Genomic DNA, 17,250 nt, shown 5'->3' with positions numbered 1-17,250 from the left:
AGAAAAACCTAAGAACATGAACACTAACATAGTACATTAACTACTATGGAATTTTTGTGTCTTGGTTTATTAATAGACTGCATGTATTATGTATACTAACAGCTTTAAGAAAGAAAAGTCCTGTTCAATCCAGACAAGTTTTTGCTTGACCTTAAAAAAATGATTGTAATAATTGTACCACAGAATAAAGATTCGAGAAAACGGGGTGGGGGTGGGGGGGGAAGCTTACAGTTAAGTTTGGAGACTGCATGATTTAGGAGATTAGTAATGGGACATAGAGCATTTTTAAATCTGGCCCAGACATAGATAGGTATTAAGCAAAACTTAATATATTCTAATGACTGTTCAGTGGTCTAGGTGTAAAAAATTAGTGGTCCAAGTCCCGTTCTTAATGGGCTTATCACACACACACGTCTGGCACTAAGTGACATGTTTATTGATAGTCAAAGCATAGAAATCAACAGCTGATTGGGCACAGAGGTTGAATTACCTTTTCACCTTTAAAGACTCTTCCTTCAGTTCATGTTGTAGGTATGTTGGACAGTATGGGGGAAGCTTTTTGCTACCACCTTCCCTGTAAATGGTATTTTGCACTTACATAGCACTATTGATCTGAAGATACCAAAACTCTTTACAGATACTTGCTATTTTTAAGTGCTTATCTTGAAATGTATTCATGAAAAATGCTGCATAGCATTTCTTTTTTGCTTGTTTTGCACACATGAACATCCAGTAGCATATGTGCAAAGCAGGCAATCAGCACCTCTCCTGATCATTAATTTAATTTTTACTGATATTACCTACATCTGATAGGAAAAATTAGTAGTGTGTCTTAGTACGTAAAATACATCCTGTTGTGCACTGGTCTTATATTTATACAGTACGTAGGCACAGTGGGACCAGTTAATCCTGTGTTAATTTTTTTTGTAAATTCATTTTTTGTGTTTTTTTAGAAATGAGTAAAAGCTGAGTCTTTATGGATATTAGGACCTTTTTAACCAAATGGTCAATGATTTTAAAGCTTACATGGACTGTCCTGATATTAATGATTTATTATATGATTGGCTGTGACATACGTATTAAGGCCTTTACGATTTGTGGTACTAGTACATGTGGTGCATATGTGCAATAATACTGCATGCTAAAAATCCTGTATTTTTGCACTTAAAATCAGCAAAGTTATTCTTTTTAATTTTGGGAAAAATATTCAATCACAGGCTTTAGATCTTCTGTGCCAAGTTTTAACACGGAGCAAATTTTTATGGCTGAATTATAAACCTCTGACAACAGACATTTATAGTGGAAACATTGACACAGTCTTCAGGATAGTGTCAAATGGTGCTGCTGTTTTAATAATGAATTCTTTACTTTCTTTTACTTTATTACATAATTTTTTTTATGGGTCCTAGATTACCATAAAACACATGCCAGAGTACATGGAGCAATGTTAGTGTAATTAAATTTATATTTATATGAAACCCACCTGTTTATCTCTGGTGGTGGTCAGTCATTCCCATCTTTTTACACATTTCAGTGTGTTCAAAGACACATCTTACCCACTATTCATATTTTGTTGATTTTTGGTGATATTGTCCCTAGTTACCATATTGTTTTTCATTTTCAGTATGTGATTTACAGATAAGATATCTTCACTTTGTACATTGTCCTTAGAGATGTCATTAAAAGATTAGAACATTTGGTTTTATGCTGCTGGATAAATGTTGAAGTCAATTGTATATGAAATAAGCCGTATGTTCAATGTCAATGTTCTTTTATACTATTCTAAAACTATTTTTATACTGCTTGATTCCTATACATTTAAACACTGGGGCTGTAATTATTGATTCAGTAGAGAAATATTTGCTTCATATATCATTATTAATTTGCTGCATGCTGATTGCCATAAACAAGATGGTTGCGTGCTTTAGTTAGTCAGAGAGCAGTTATAGAAAAAATTACCATTTAAAAATATATATACTATTTTAAATGTTAGGTTTCTGATTGGATATAGGTGTTCTTTAAATGTGCTCTTGTAATTTATACTCATGAAGTCAGTGCCAGCCAATCAGATCACTGGATGGCTGGCATTCATTCATGAAAACTTTAAAAATGTTAAACTTCACTGCTGTAAGTGAAATGAATTTATAGCTTCAACTAGGGTTACCATATTCAAACATTTAAAAAAGAGGACACTCCACGGGGCCCCGGTCCCGCCCCTAGCCCTGCCCCAACTCCGCCCCTGGCCCCGCCCCTTCTCCAAAGTCCCTGCCCCAACTCTGCCCCCTCCTCTGAGCACTCCGCATTCTCCCTCCTCCTTCCCGCTCTGATCTTGGTTGGGGGTTGCTAAGTGCTTCCCTGCTCCCCACTCGCCCTGCAGTCCCTTCACCCCCCCGCCTGCCCTGCACCCCCCTGCCCCTGCAGCCTCTATGCCCTGCATGCCCTGCTCCTCCTCACCCTGCAGCCTCTGCGCCCACCGCCTGCCCTGCCCCTGCAGCCTCTATGCCCCTGCCTGCCCTGCTCCTCCTTGCCCTGCAATCTCTGCACCCCCCCATCCCTGCAGCCTCTGTGCCCCCTGCTCCCCACTCGCCCTGCAGCCTCTGCGCCCCCCCGCCTGCCCTGCTCACCCAGCAGAGGGAGAGCTGTGGGCTCCACGTGGACTCAAACACTGTTCTGTACTGCTCTGCGGGGGAGGAGGGAGTGGGGAGGGGGAAGGACTCTGGCTGCTAGAGGCCCCAGTGGCTGTGAGCAGCTTTCAATCAGGCCCTGCCATCCAATCAGCTGAGCCGCACTCTGCATGAGGGGAAGGGGGAAATCCCGGACATTTCTACTTGATTAGAAATCCCCCCCGGACGGCCATTTAAGGCTGAAAAAGCCGGACATGTCCGGGAAAACCCGGACGGATGGTAACCCTAGCTTCAACCATTTCCTCTAGTAGATAAGTATATTTATCTCCAAAATTGTCATTACTGCAGTTGTCACTATCTAATTGACTGTCTTAGCAGAGAGGCTAGAGAGTGGAAAGGTGTGGCCCTTATCTCGGTAACATTAACCCAAATCCATAGCTAGTTCCCCTGGAACAGGTATGAGGAAAGATGTCAGGTAGTTCGCATTAATGCTTCACGTACTGTACTTGTTCTGTAGTTAAATAGAGGGTGCAGTCTTTAGGAATGTTTGTTTCATTTCATGAGTTACGTTTACTTAAAAACAATTTTTTTTTGTATACCTTGGGACTAGTGTATTAATAAATTATCTCTTTGAAAAGAACAACAACAAAAAAACCTCACGAAGACATCGGACTTCCAGTCTATGATTCCTCCTTGATGGTATTTTCCCAGTCTCAATCCCGCTGATTTCTGTAAAATTACAGGAAACTTTTTAGATCCAAGCCACAGATTCAGTCTGGGTTACTACTGGCAGCTCCGTCTTCTCCTGGCACTGTACTGGATCTGGTGCTCAAAATGGCTGCCAGTTTTGTACACCTGATAGAACTCACTACTTATTGGCCAGAAATGTCCAACTTCTAATTAAGAGTGTGTGTGTATACATGCAGGACTGTCTGCCATTAATGAAGCCTTCCACAGCAGCTTCAAAACCACCATTGAGCATGGTTAATGTCCTGCACTCCTTTTAGTATGCTGAAATAACTACTTGTTTGCAGTCACACAAATCTCTATACATCTACCTTGACTAGGAAGATTTCCAAATCAACTCAGAGTAAGTAAAAGCTGCAGCTGTAATTACAGCAATAAATATTTTGGCTGAACTCTAAAAAAGAAGAAGAAAAATGAAAAAGGGGGTTACAGGTGTGGATGGCAAAGTTTTCCTTGTATTTTTCTGCATTCTTGGATATCATCATGAGCATCTTGGACTACATTTGTGATTTTATTTTCAGATGTTGGGTCAATAGCAATATGCAGAAGTGCATTTTGCCCTGTGTGGATACTTGGGACTATTATCAAGCCACTTTTCATGTTTCATGAACTATATATTGCATTAATGTCAATATTGACATTATTCTTTTTATTCTATTAGTAGATCTGTGAGTTTAAATCTGCCTGGCAGAATATATCTAGGATGATGTGTAATTTATTATAATAGCTGATTTTGTGTTAGACTGAAGATTATAAAAGAATGTAGCCATTTTTTTAATCCAGTTTGGGATTTTGCCTTTCAGTTGTTGTTTCTTTGAGTGGTTCTGCATGTTCCCCCTTATGTATAATCCCCTAACTGGTCTACCCTTCCCCATAGCATTTTCGAATGTTCTCAGGGCAAGGTTATATAAGGTGGTGTTGCACTCTCTACTGCCTGTTTTCTTTCCAACTGCTTCTGCCAGATAGAAGTGAACAAATCTGGTCCTTCAGAGCTGGGTTTTTTTAGATAATTGTTGTTGGTAGCTTGTAATGTTAGTTAAATTAGAGAGTTTTTAGTTATACTTAATTTAATATAATTTTAGGTTTGGTTCTGTATGATGACAGAACCAAAGAAAAGAAAAAGCAGATGTAAGAGGTGTTCTTTATGCCCAGCTATCTTCCCGGTGTCGGATGGCCATGTTAGGTGCCTTAAGAGCCTTGGAGAAGGCCACTCTCCTTTTGGATGTTCTGTTTGTCAGTTTTTTACACTCAGAGCTCATAAGAAATGTCAGAATAGACTGCAACTGTTCCTGCTTAAAGAAGCTCTTGCTGCTAAGCCTTCGGCCTCCATCATCAGATCAAAAGACTAAGAGGCCTGTTTTGGCTCTAACTTTCTCGTTCAATAAGGCTAAGGTGCCTAAAAAATTCTGTCTTCATCGGTACCAGATGAAGTTCAGAAATTGCTTCTGATAGATGCTGAAAGAGGTAGCTTAGGGTCTCTGGAGTCAAGAGTTGTATTCAAGATATTTTCTGGTGTGGAAAAAAGATGGGGGTTTCTGACCAGTTTTAGATTTGAGGAAGTTGAACAGGTTTGTTTGGAAGTTTCGTTTTTGAATGTGAATTCTAGCCTCCATAAGTCCCTTACTTTTAATTATGGATTGGTTTACAACTTTTGATGTAAAATGTGTACTTCCATATTTCTATCTGCAAAATCATCACAAGTACCTATGTTTTGTGGTGGCACAAGGACATTTTCAGTACAAAGTCCTGCTTTTTGGCCTTTCTACAGTCCAAGAGTCTTTACAATGTAACTTTCTATATTAGCAATGCATCTCAGAAGACAGGACACTTCTGTTTACCCATATTTAGACAGTTGACTGCTGAAGTCTCCTTCACACAAATATCTGCTAGGCTACATCCAGTTACTACCTCCCTTCCTACAGATTTATGATTGCTTCTGAATATTAAAAAATCAAATCTATACTCCACTTAGACCCTATAAAATGGATCTTCTATCCTGGACTCTGTATTAGGAAGAGCTTTTCTCCCTGAGGAAAACATTCTGAAGATAGTGCAATCTACTTTTGAGATACATCATTGTTGAACTCAGAATGTGATTTTCTTTTTGGCTCTGTTGGGTCTTATGGCAGCAACTACTTATGTTACTCAATTTGCATATTTCAGAATGAGGCAATGAAGCGCTGGTTGGCTTAGTTTACAAGCTGGACAGCCTTCATATGTTAGTCACCGTGCCTATGAACATTTTAGATTCTTTGATGTTGTGGATAAACAGAACTAATGTTCTCGAGGGGATCCTGTTCAGTCCCTCTTTGCTGTTGATCATGATAACATCTGATGCATCAAACAGTGGATGGGGAGCTCATCTGGAATTTTTCATAGTTCAAGGTGACTGGGTGTCCCAGCAATAGTATTTACACATAATTGTTTTAAGATTAAGGGCTATTGGTCTGGCTCTCAGGTCTTTCCTTCCTCATGTAAAGAGGAAGGTTGTTCAGGTAGTGATAGACAATACAGTGGCTATGCATTATGTCAACAAACAAGGAGGTGCCCACTCTTTTCTGCTGTGTGCTAAGGCAGTCAATCTATGGGATTGGAGGCGTTGTTTGTTATATCCTTTCGGTGGCCCTATATCTAGCAGGGGAGAGCAGTGTGTTGGCAGATCGGCTCAGCAGAGACAGTTTCAGATGCACGAGTGATCACTGAAAGATTAGGTGGTGCAAGAGATTTTCTCCAGCTGGAGTCTGTCCAACCAGATTCAACAAAATGTCTCTTCTTTTCAAGAGCATGAAAGAACAGTCAGTCCATCTTGGTCACTTTCCTTCTCTTTCCATTAATTGAGAAGGTGGTGAAGATGATCAGACAGGACAAGGCAAGAATGATCCTGATTGTTCTAGCTTGGCTGAGACACCATGGACCTGCACCAGCTGTCATAGAGAATCTGTGTACTTCTTCCTTTGTCTCCAAACCTATTGTCACAGCAGCAAGGCAGGAGATTTCTTTCAGATCCAAAGTCTTTCCATCTGATGGCATGGACTATAAGACTTTGATTAATCTAGAAATATCTTGTTCCATGTTGGTGCAGAATGTGTTAATTCTAGAAAACAATCTATTAGGAAATGTTACTTGAAATAGGTTAGATTTGCTTCTTGGATCCAAGGCAAATCTGATTTACCAGTTTCAGTTTCTATTCCCTATATATTAGAGTATTTGATATATTTAACGTCTGAGGGGCTGATTCTTCATTGAGTTATTGCCCTTATATAAATCGATGGTACGCCCACATCTCGAATACTGCTTGCAGATGTGGTCTCCTCATCTAAAAAAGATATACTGGCACTAGAAAAGGTTCAGAAAAGGGCAACTAAAATGATTAGGGGTTTGGAACGGGTCCCATATGAGGAGAGATTAAAGAGGCTAGGACTCTTCAGCTTGGAAAAGAGGAGACTAAGAGGGGATATGATAGAGGTATATAAAATCATGAGTGATGTGGAAAAAGTGGATAAGGAAAAGTTATTTACTTATTCCCATAATACAAGAACTAGGGGTCACCAAATGAAATTAATAGGCAGCAGGTTTAAAACAAATACAAGGAAGTTCTTCTTCACACAGCGCACAGTCAACTTGTGGAACTCCTTACCTGAGGAGGTTGTGAAGGCTAGGACTATAACAGCGTTTAAAAGAGAACTGGATACATTCATGGTGGTTAAGTCCATTAATGGCTATTAGCCAGGATGGGTAAGGAATGGTGTTCCTAACCTCTGTTTGCCAGAGGATGGAGATGGATGGCAGGAGAGCGATCACTTGATCATTGTCTGTTGGTCCACTCCCTCTGGGGCACCTGGCATTGGCCACTGTCGGTAGACAGGATACTGGGCTAGATGGACCTTTGGTCTGACCCGGTACGGCCATTCTTATGTTCTTATGTTATGTTCATTTAGTGGATCTTTCAGATTATCATGCTTTGATTGATGGTAGATCATTATTTGTACATGATACAGATAAAAGGTTTATGAAGGGGTTGTCTAAAGTGTTATTGTTCCTGTAGCGATATGGTTCCACCATGGGATCTGAATTTAGTTTTATCTAGGCCTAGGAAGTCCCCTTCTGAACCTGTGGCAGAGTGCTCTTTATTTTATTTATCTACTAAAACTGTGGTTGTTTTTGCTATAACATCGCCAGAAGCATGAGCGAATTATATCCCTATTTCTCATAACGACAAGATGGTTCTTAGACTTGATCACAAAAATAGTATTTGAGTTTCACTTCAGTCAGTCAATTAATTTACCAGTGTTTTTTCCAAAGCCACATGCTAATAAAGGGGAATCTGCTTTACATACTTTAGATGCTAGAATGGTTTTAGCCTATTATTTAAATAGAGCAAAAGATTTTAGGTGGTCTTTTCGGTTATTTATTTCTTGTGCTAAGAATCATACGGGTTACAGTGTAGTTGCCCAGACTATTTCCAGATGGGTTAAATAATGTATCTTTGAATATTAGAAGTTAGCAGCTGTCCCTCTGCCTGCTGTTATGAGATGTCATATCACTAAAGCAGTTGCAGGATCTTTTGCTTATTTTATACATGTTCCTGTTGCGGAAATCTGTATACCTGCTACTTGGAAGTCAGTCTGTACATCTACTAAATATGCTTTGGATTTGGCTTCGAGAGCAGATGCTAGATTTGGTAGAGCGGTGCTTCAATCATCATTTAATTAGAGCTTTGTTTCCTTCTGTGTTTTTCAGTACTTCTTGCCAAAGTACCCATAAGTGGGACTATGAAGAGCCACTTGAAGAAATGAAGGTTATTTACTTGTAACCAAAGGGTTTTTTTGAGGTGACCCCGCATATTCACTCTTCCCACCCGCCTTCCCCATCTTGGTTAGAATCCTCTCTTGGTTTCTCTGGGTCAGTGGTAGCAGGAACTGAGATGGTAGAGGGCACAGGGCCCCTTATATAGCCTCACCCTCAGAACATTTGAGGATGCTGAAGGGAAGGGCAGGAGGAGGGCATAAGGGTGCTCTAACAGGCAATGTTTGGAGAAGGTTCTACTGTTAGGCTGTATCAGTCAGCACATTACCCATAAGTGTGAATATGCAGAGTCAACTTGAAGAACTTTATTTTTATGGCATAATCACCAATTGATTTTTTTTTTAAATATTTTTTGAGTATCAGGGACAAATGGAGACTGATTTTGAATGACACTGCTGCAAGGTTGCTGGAAGCCCTGAAACATGGACTTAAATTATCAACGTGGCAATGTGTTGATAACAATAGCAATTAAATGTCTCATTTTTAGGGTTATATTCATCAGTGTTCTTTTCTTCCACTTCAGCAAAGTTTCATGCTGTGGTATATTCAATCATGAAGAACCCAAAGAAACTAGTTTTCAGTACTTTTAAATGGGCATGACTTTTCCTTTCTTGCTACGTAACAATGTTTTGTGACAACGTACTGTCCATGACTCCGTGGGTCCTGCGTTTCCTGGTGGATTTTGTAGCCTCAGAGGCTCACTGTGACCCTCCACATAGCGCTTCTCTCTCTAGAGGCAAAGGTCACAGCTTACTGAGCCATTTTCATCACAAGTCAACAAGGGAGGTGAGAAGAAGCAACCCTCCCTCGCACAGTCTCTGTTGTCTCCCAGTCTCAGTGATTAATCAGGGAGGGGAGGGGGGAGCCTGGGCCCACCCTCTACTCTGGGCTCCAGCCCAGGGACCCTAAAATTAGCAGCTATGGAAGCTGACTTTGGAAATAGGACGTGTACAATTCCCTGGGCCACTTCCCCACAGCAGCCCCCACTCAATATCTCCTTCACTGTTACCTCAGGGCCTCCTTCCTTGCACCTGATATGGATTTGTACTGCTTCATTCCTCCAGCAGCACAGCACAGCTCGCTCCTGGCACCCGCACCTCACTGACTAACTGGGAGGCTTTTAACTAGTTCAAGCCAGCCCTTGATTGGCTTCAGGTGCCCCAATCAATCTAGCTGTCTCCACTGCCTTCTAGAAGGATCTTAATTGGCCCCAGGTGTCTTGATTAACCTGGACCAACAGCCATTTGGTTACCATGGTACCAGGGATTTGTTTAGCCTGGGGCTAACATACCTGTTCCTCACTACTTTACTGTAGCCATCTGGCCTTGCCCCATCACAGTTTATATTTTACTTTTGAAAAATGATCTATTTTCATTAGTGCAGTTGCTTCTTTTCTACCACTTCCCTCAACCTTAGGGATGTTGACAGATAAATTCATAAACTGCTGATGCTTAGTTATCACTAAACACCAAGCATCCGTTTGCAGTATTGATCAGCAACTTTTGATTTACAGAAGTTGGAATGAGAAACAGCCACCTACTGATTTCAACACTGTAAAGCAAGGGTAGTCAATTATTTTTTTTCAAGGTCCCAATTTTTTTGGTCAAAGTGTAGTCAAGGCCCAGACTCCAGAGGAAATATTTAAAAAAAACAACAACAATAATGATAATAAATAAGTAAATAAGAAGATTTTGGGATCCATTCAAAAGTGTCTGGTGGTCCAGATTTGGCCTGCGGTTCACTTATTGACTACACCAACTGTAAAGTCTGAAGACTGTTATAGATGAGATAAACAGCTTTCCATAGAACACCTTCCAAAATTTTTCAGATTCTAGTAAATCAAGCCCCCTTCACAGTTCATATATTTACGCATTCTTTTCTTTTCAGCTTCCAGTGATTGTTAATTTCAACCACTGATCACACACTTCCCTTCAGTCACCTCTCTCCAGCCATTCTCTTATCTTCTCTGGACTTCTAGACAGTTTCCTAATAGATATAATCAGGCATAAAAATATATATTTTGTTCTCATTTTGCTTTCACCTTTTAGAATAACTAGTTGTCATTCACAGATTGAAATTAGGAACTTGATGTTTCTAGGATCAAACTTTCAAATATATGGACATATAATACTTCAGAATACTTAAAAAAAAAACAAAAAAAAAAACAAAAAAAAAACCCTTCCAAAACCCAACTGACTTAAATTTTTCTTCAAGGTGGTATGTTTTTCTTATTGTTGCAATGGTTTTTACAGCCCTGGAATGCTTTGATCATTTTGTCCTACATAACAAAATGTGTTCAATCAGTTTCAGACACCTCAAACTTTAGTTTAGAATGTTCTCCTTTATTATAATACAAGTTGTTATAAAAATGTAAATTAAAATATTTTTCATGCAAATCTCTCTGCTATTAATACAATAAAATGTTTTTTTTATTTAGGTTCCAAAGTGTGAATGTTTTTGACTTAAAGATATTATAATATTGTGATATTGTTTTTGAAGAGAAAAAAATAGAATGTTCCTATATATAGTATGCATCATATCTTACATTTTAAAATTTGATTTTAGTGAAGACAAAATTATATGATTTCTTTGTTTCTGTATTTTTTTATACTGTAGATTCATACATTAGTTGAAAGTTTGAAGCTTTCCATCACTGATCAGCAGCTCCCTATGTTTATACGCATAATGCAGCTTGGGATTGCTCTTTACTATGGAGAATTGGGAAACTTTAAAGAAGGAGAAAATGAAGACCTGGTTTGTCATACTAAAGATATATTGGGAAACATCTCAGGTACATATAACTATTATTTCTCAATCAAAAATAATATTTTAAAAAATTGGGTTTTATTTTCTGATTTTTCAAAATGTGAGTGTTCAATGCACACTATTAGTGTCTTGACAATCTGTAATCTGTTAGATCTAATACATTGCGCTATGTAAGTGTGTAATACTCTTAACATTATTTGTGTGTTATGTTGAGAAAGCTATTTTGATAATCCTAGCTAAGCTGAGGTTGTTCTTTCTGGACAAAATTTTGGATTTTGATGATCATCTAATGTAGGAGGAGACTCGGGGTTGTTAGATAGTTTTTGATATTTTTTAATTTAATTAAAATATAGCTTTTTGATTTTGTTTTTGTGTTTTGACTTTGAAACTGTATTTTTTTTATCGTGAATAGAAATGTCAACACTTGTTCTTGTTCGAGTGGTTGCACGTGTCAATTTCATTCTTGGTGTCTGTGTACCCAGTGTATAGCCATCAGAAACTTTTTCTGTTAGCCGTACCCAGTGGGTGGCTTGAGCGCCGTCTGCTGTCATGTGCCACTGCGTGCAGGTATAAAAGGCAGAGCTGCCCACAGCCCCTCTGTTTCTTCTGACCTTCTGTGACAGTTGTTGGAACCCCCTTTCATTGCTAAAACAGTTTTCTCTCAGCCTTTATGTACATAGTCTAGTTGTAGTTAGTTAGTTTTAGTAGCTAAAAAAAGGTAAGCTTTTATAGTTTTTCCTTGTTTCGGGTTTCTGTTGTTAACACCGTGGCATGCCTGGGTCACCGGGCTTCAAATCATGTGCTTCTTGCTCAAAACCTATGCCTGTGAGTGACCCTTACAGCATTTGTTACAAATGCCTGGGTGGGGCACATGTGAAGGACCAGTGCCAGATTTGCCAGGACTTCAAGCATAGGGTGAAGAGCGATAGGGAGGCTAGGCTGAAGTTCCAGCTAATGGAGGTGCAGCTGAGATGACCCTCAGAGCTGTCCTGGTCTGACTCTGTGCCAAGTGCTGCAGCTTCAGTCAGAAGTTTGCCTCCAAGAGTGTCAAAGTCCAGGCACTGTTCACTGTCACCTGTGCCTAGGAAGGAGCATAAGTCTTCTAGAGATGCTCTGATCAGAGGAAGATCTCCACCTCCCAGGTCTGCAAAGCAGGGGGAAAGGGAGTCAAGTAGAGGGCAACTGAGATCTAATCACCCCTCCTCCAAATCAATGCCTAAAACTGCACAGTTGGCTCCAGTGCCAGAATGGGCACTGTCGAGTCCTGTGCAAGAAATGGCACTATTAACTTCAGCAGGACTGCATCAATCAGATATGATATTGGTGACGAGTACTCTGGAGGCGTTTGCAGCAGCGAGGAGTTTACTTTGTTTGTTGGTGCTGGTATTGTTGGCGGTACAAGAATCAGCTCCCATGGTACTGTTAAATCCCCTGTGCCAACATCTGTGGTGCAGCACCCCGTAGTGCACCAGCTGCCTACTTCCTGGACTGTCTACCCATTTGTGCCATGTAAGAGGAAGCTGGCAACGATGGTGTGTCTCTAGCCTTCGCTTGGTTCTTGGCACCACTCACTGGAATCAACTTGGATTGCCAGAAGGGAGAGCTGTGTGCTGCATTAATGTCTATACTATCTTCTTTAAGGACAAAGTTTACCTGCACCCTCAGTCGATGATTGTTGCCAAGGTAGTGTCCACTTTCCATTTCAGCCAGCCTGCTTACATACCTGCATTCTTCCCAAAACTACATTCAAACAGGGAAGAGGATGTTTGCACATGATGGACATCAGAAGAGTTCTGGTGTTCTACCTAGACAGAACTAAGCAGTACTAAAACCTTTCAACTCTTCGTGGTGGTTGCAGGCAGAATGAAAGAACCATCTGTCTCTTCTCAGAGAAATACTTCTTGGATAATCTCATGTATACGCATGTACTATGACCTAGCTAATGTCAGCCCACCAAGCAGAGTCACAACTCATTAAATGAGATCAGAATTTAACTCTGCAGCTTTTCTAGCACATATTACAATTCTGGACAGTTGTTGCAGGGTAACCGGTTCTCAGTCCACACATTTGCTTCCCATTATGCCATCACTTAGGACTTGACAGATGATGCTAGAGTTGGATGAGTTGTCCTCCAAACTTTATTTAGAAAGACTCTGATCCTATCTCCTGTTTCACAGTTTGTGGGTCACCAAGAGTGTGAAGCACTCTAAACAGAAAAACGGTTATTAACCTTTTCCGTTAAAACTGTTCTTTGCAAGCTGTTGCACATGTCTTTTCCACAACCTGCCTTCCTACCCCTCTGTACGGAAGTTCCGGCAAGAAGGAACTGAGAGGGTGCTGGGTATGGCTCTGCCCTTTTATATCTGCATGCAGTGGCGTTCGTCAGCAGAGGGCACTCAAATTGTCCAATGAGTATCATTCAGGGATAAAGGTTCCTACGGCCATGCACTGGGTTCACATGCACAAACAAGAGTGAAACGAAGATGTGCAACACATCTCAAAGAACAAGTTATAGAACAGGTTAATAACCCTTTTTTTCCACTTAAGTGTTAAACTGCAAAGTATCTCCTAAATAAATGTTTTGCATGGTGTTTTCACTAGTGCTGTGTTTTGTTTTATTCTCTTCTTTTTCTGAGAGATGGTATATACCCTGTATTTATGATCACTCACTTAATAATGGTTATTGTTTGTTGAAACAATAAATCAGGTGTGCAGCTTTAATGGTTTATTTTATTCTTCTGTTATATCTTGCCTTGTATTTCAATATAAAATATCAAATAAGTAATTTTACATGTTAATGACTGGGTTTGAAAAGACTTTCAGAATTCAAGATGTCATGTCTGTCTTAATCAAAAACAATTAAGATACTGAGCATCCCACATGCTTATCAGAAAACTTGTTTTGTAGTGGGGCATTGGGCAGAAGGAAGAGGGAGAGGAGGTATCTAAATTATCTACTTTTCTCATTTTTGATTTACATCTTTGGTGGAGGTGGGGAACTAATTTAGAGTTTTTGTTTTTAATTTCTCAAGAAATAATCTTGCATAGGTCTCTAATGTTAACCATCAAGAGTACTCCCTAAAAAGGTCCACAACATTCTTGCAGGACACATGAAGGTGCTATGTTGTTGTTGCCGTTAGAATGTTATAGTAGTTTAAAGCTTCCCAGATGAGTGTTAAGAATAATTCATTTTATAAATTGAATAAGAAAATTTTTAAGTGTTTTTTTTTTTTTTTTTTTTTTTTTTAAGATACATTGTTATGTGGTCTGTGGTTTTAAGGAAGTAATTTATTGTTGGAATGATGTTGGTAGTGGAAACTTATTTGCCAGAAATGTTGCATCTAATATTGGTTGGCATAGATGATAATTTCAGTCTAATACCAGATTTGGACTTTACTGTCATGCTTCTGCTATGTGGAACTGAGCAAAAAAATAATTAGTCTATCAGAATTGTCAATAGTGCTCCTATATTTTTTTTCTAAATCTGAAACACTGGTCTTTAATGGAAATTATATACCTTATGAGGAATGAAGAGTTTGAGTGGGCAAGAGAGGATGTGGAGCAGCATTCTGTCAAAAATGACACTACTATGTCTGAGTTACTAACAACTCAGATCCATAAGTGTTCCAGAATATTTTCTTCTATGTCCTAACATATAAAACACAAGATGGGGTATTTGTTGGGGCCTGCTGAAAGGCACCGCCTGGGAGGGTCAAGAAGGGTCACATGCCCCTCCCCAGATGCCTTGTGGGGGGGCACATTCAGCAGGGAACCTCATCAGCAAAAGGAGCGGAACGTGGGGCCACTGCCCCCAGCCCTTCCACCCAGAAGCGTTTCCTGGGGTCTGCACAGCCCCGCCAGAGGACAGGGCTGGGGGTGGTACCGGTAAAGCTGCGCCGGAGGAGCAGCCAGCAACCGTCTGCTCCTTTCACTGCTGTGGTTCCTGGGAGAGCTCTGTGGTTCAATTCAGTGCTGAACTGAACTGCAAGGCTCTCTTGGGAACTGCAGTGGCAAAAAAAGCAGAATGTGGGTCCAACGCTCCCAGGAGCCAGCACCCTGAGCTGGCAGCTCCTCTGGTGTGGCTGTACCTGTACTGCCCCGAGCCCTGTCCCCTGGCAGGGCTGTGCTGACCTCAGGAGACCCAGCTATGTGGAAGAGTTGGAGGCAGTACAGCCATGCCAGAGGAGCTGCTGGCATGGGGCTGCCCTCCTTTCACCTGAAATCGATATCTGGCTTAGCGGGAGGACAGCGCTGCCCCTCCCACCCCCCGGTAATGTGGGATGCAGAGGGGACGGGAAGAGCGCGGGGGCCTGGGCTGGGGGCGGGACGGGGAGGAGTCATGTGGGGGAGGGGTTAAGTGGAGAGGTCATGTGCCCCCTTTAGCTGGTGCTCATCTTTGTGTCCCTCCCATGAGTCGCCAAGTCCACCACATTGCACTAGGTAACAGGCTGATCGGCTTCTTAAGCAACTGTCTATAATGTGTAGACAAAAAACTGCATGATCCTGCAATTTGAGTGATGTACTGCCAATATTAAAGCATCCTTAGAATTTCTTAATATTATAGATGATAATTTCTTAACTCAAAAACTATTGCATCTAACACAAGGGAATTCTATATTGCACTTCATCTTGACAGATAAAGAGGAACTGATCACAGAACTAAAAATTAACAGTAGCTTAAGTACAAGTGATCATGACTTGATCATATTTATAATTCAATGGCAAAAAAATTGTTAATGCTGAGTTAAGGTTTCTGGGTGGAATTTCATCACCGTGCAGCTGAAAACCAGGAAATGCACAGTTAAGGTAGTTCATGCAGCCTTAACGCTGCCCTCTTTCAGATATGCTTATCTTCTTTTTCTGGCTCCTCCTCACTTGATGCAACAAAAAGTTTGGTTAGACTGGCTGCTTACTATATTCTGCTGTCTTCACAGTAAATCTCCGCATAAAATAAAAATGTTATGTTGTAACAGAGACAACTTGTAGCAAGTAATATGAGTTATTAAATCTTTATTGCACAGGTCTACAAAGATTCAGACTAGTAACGTCAATGGCAGGGGCAATGGTATTGGAAATTCCCTCAAACGACCCTAGGCAAGCATAAAATGGCTGCATAGAAACCTTCTCATGTTTTTTTTTTTTTTTTTTTCTTGGTGCCTGCACACTGTAATCGAAGGGTTCTCAAACTGGGGGTTGGGACCCCTGAGGGGGTCATGAGGTTATTACATGGGGGTTGCAAGCTGTCAGCCTTCACCCTAAACCCCACTTTGCCTCCATCATTTATAATAGTGTTTGTTTTTAATTTATAAGGGGGGGTCACACTCAGTCACTTGCTATGTGAAAGGGGTCACCAGTACAAAGGTTTGAGAATCACTACTGTAATCCTTCCAGACTGCACAACTACTTAAGTGAAGAAATGAACATGTTCTTATATACTGTTCACAGTTTGGGTCTCCAAAGGCTTAGTGCAGGGGTCAGCAACCTTTCAGAAGTGGTGTGCTGAGTCTTCATTTATTCACTTTAATTTAAGGTTTCGCATGCCGGTAATACATTTTAACATTTTTTTAGAAGGTCTCTCTCTATAAGTCTCTATATTATATAACTAAACTACTATTGTATGTAAAGTAAACAAGGTTTTCAAAACATTTAAGAAGCTTAATTTAAACTTAAATTAAAATGCTAATCTTATTCCGCCGGCCTGCTCAGCCTGCTGCCAGACTGGGGTTCCGTTCACCTAGGCCAGCAGTGGGCTGAGCGGGGCCTGCGGCCGGGACCCCGGCTGGCAAGGGGCCGGCAGTCAGAACCCCAGGCTGGCAGCGGGCTGAGCGGGGCCGGGGGCCGAGACCCCAGATCGGCAGCAGGTAGAGCGGCTCAGCCCGCTGCTGGTCTGGGGTTTTGTCCACTGGCTCCTGTCAGCCAGGGTCCCGGCTGCCGGTCTGGGGTCCTGGCCCTGCCCACATAGAGTGGGTACCTACCTTCTCCCTGGTTCTGGCACGTACTCTTCCTCTCTCTCTGCACTGAGCTGAGGGTGGGGGTGCACTGAGCACAGGGCTAGGGGTGAAGGAGAGGCTGGGGGTTGGGGTGCAGGGTCTGGCCAGGAACTAGAATGAGGGAGGGGGCTCGGGTGGGGCAGGAAGTTTGGGTGTGGAGCGCTTACCTGGGCAGCTCCCATTTGGTGCGAGGGGTGCAGGTGGGAATGTGGGAGGGGATGTGCAGGAGCTCCCGTTTGGTGCTCAGAGTGGGGATGTGGGGGGTGCAAGTGTCAGGGCGTGGGGTGTGGGGGGGCAGGGGGCTGGGGTCAGGGCTGG

General features: G+C 41.4%; 1 protein-coding gene across 6 annotated transcripts in view; it reads left to right on the top strand.

The window, feature by feature from the left end:
* The window catches only part of VPS13B (vacuolar protein sorting 13 homolog B), a 960,935-nt gene that overhangs the window by 100,472 nt on the left and 843,213 nt on the right, over nucleotides 1-17,250 (top strand). For all 6 annotated transcript variants that reach the window (XM_054017509.1, XM_054017507.1, XM_054017510.1 and 3 more), the window contains exon 7: nucleotides 10,794-10,968. In XM_054017509.1, coding sequence (XP_053873484.1) covers nucleotides 10,794-10,968 — 175 coding nt within the window. The remainder of the gene's footprint in view (nucleotides 1-10,793; nucleotides 10,969-17,250) is intronic.

Source organism: Malaclemys terrapin, chromosome 2, assembly GCF_027887155.1.
Source record: "Malaclemys terrapin pileata isolate rMalTer1 chromosome 2, rMalTer1.hap1, whole genome shotgun sequence".
In the NCBI taxonomy this organism is placed as follows: domain Eukaryota; kingdom Metazoa; phylum Chordata; order Testudines; family Emydidae; genus Malaclemys; species Malaclemys terrapin.
This window is presented reverse-complemented; position numbering and strand designations above follow the sequence as displayed.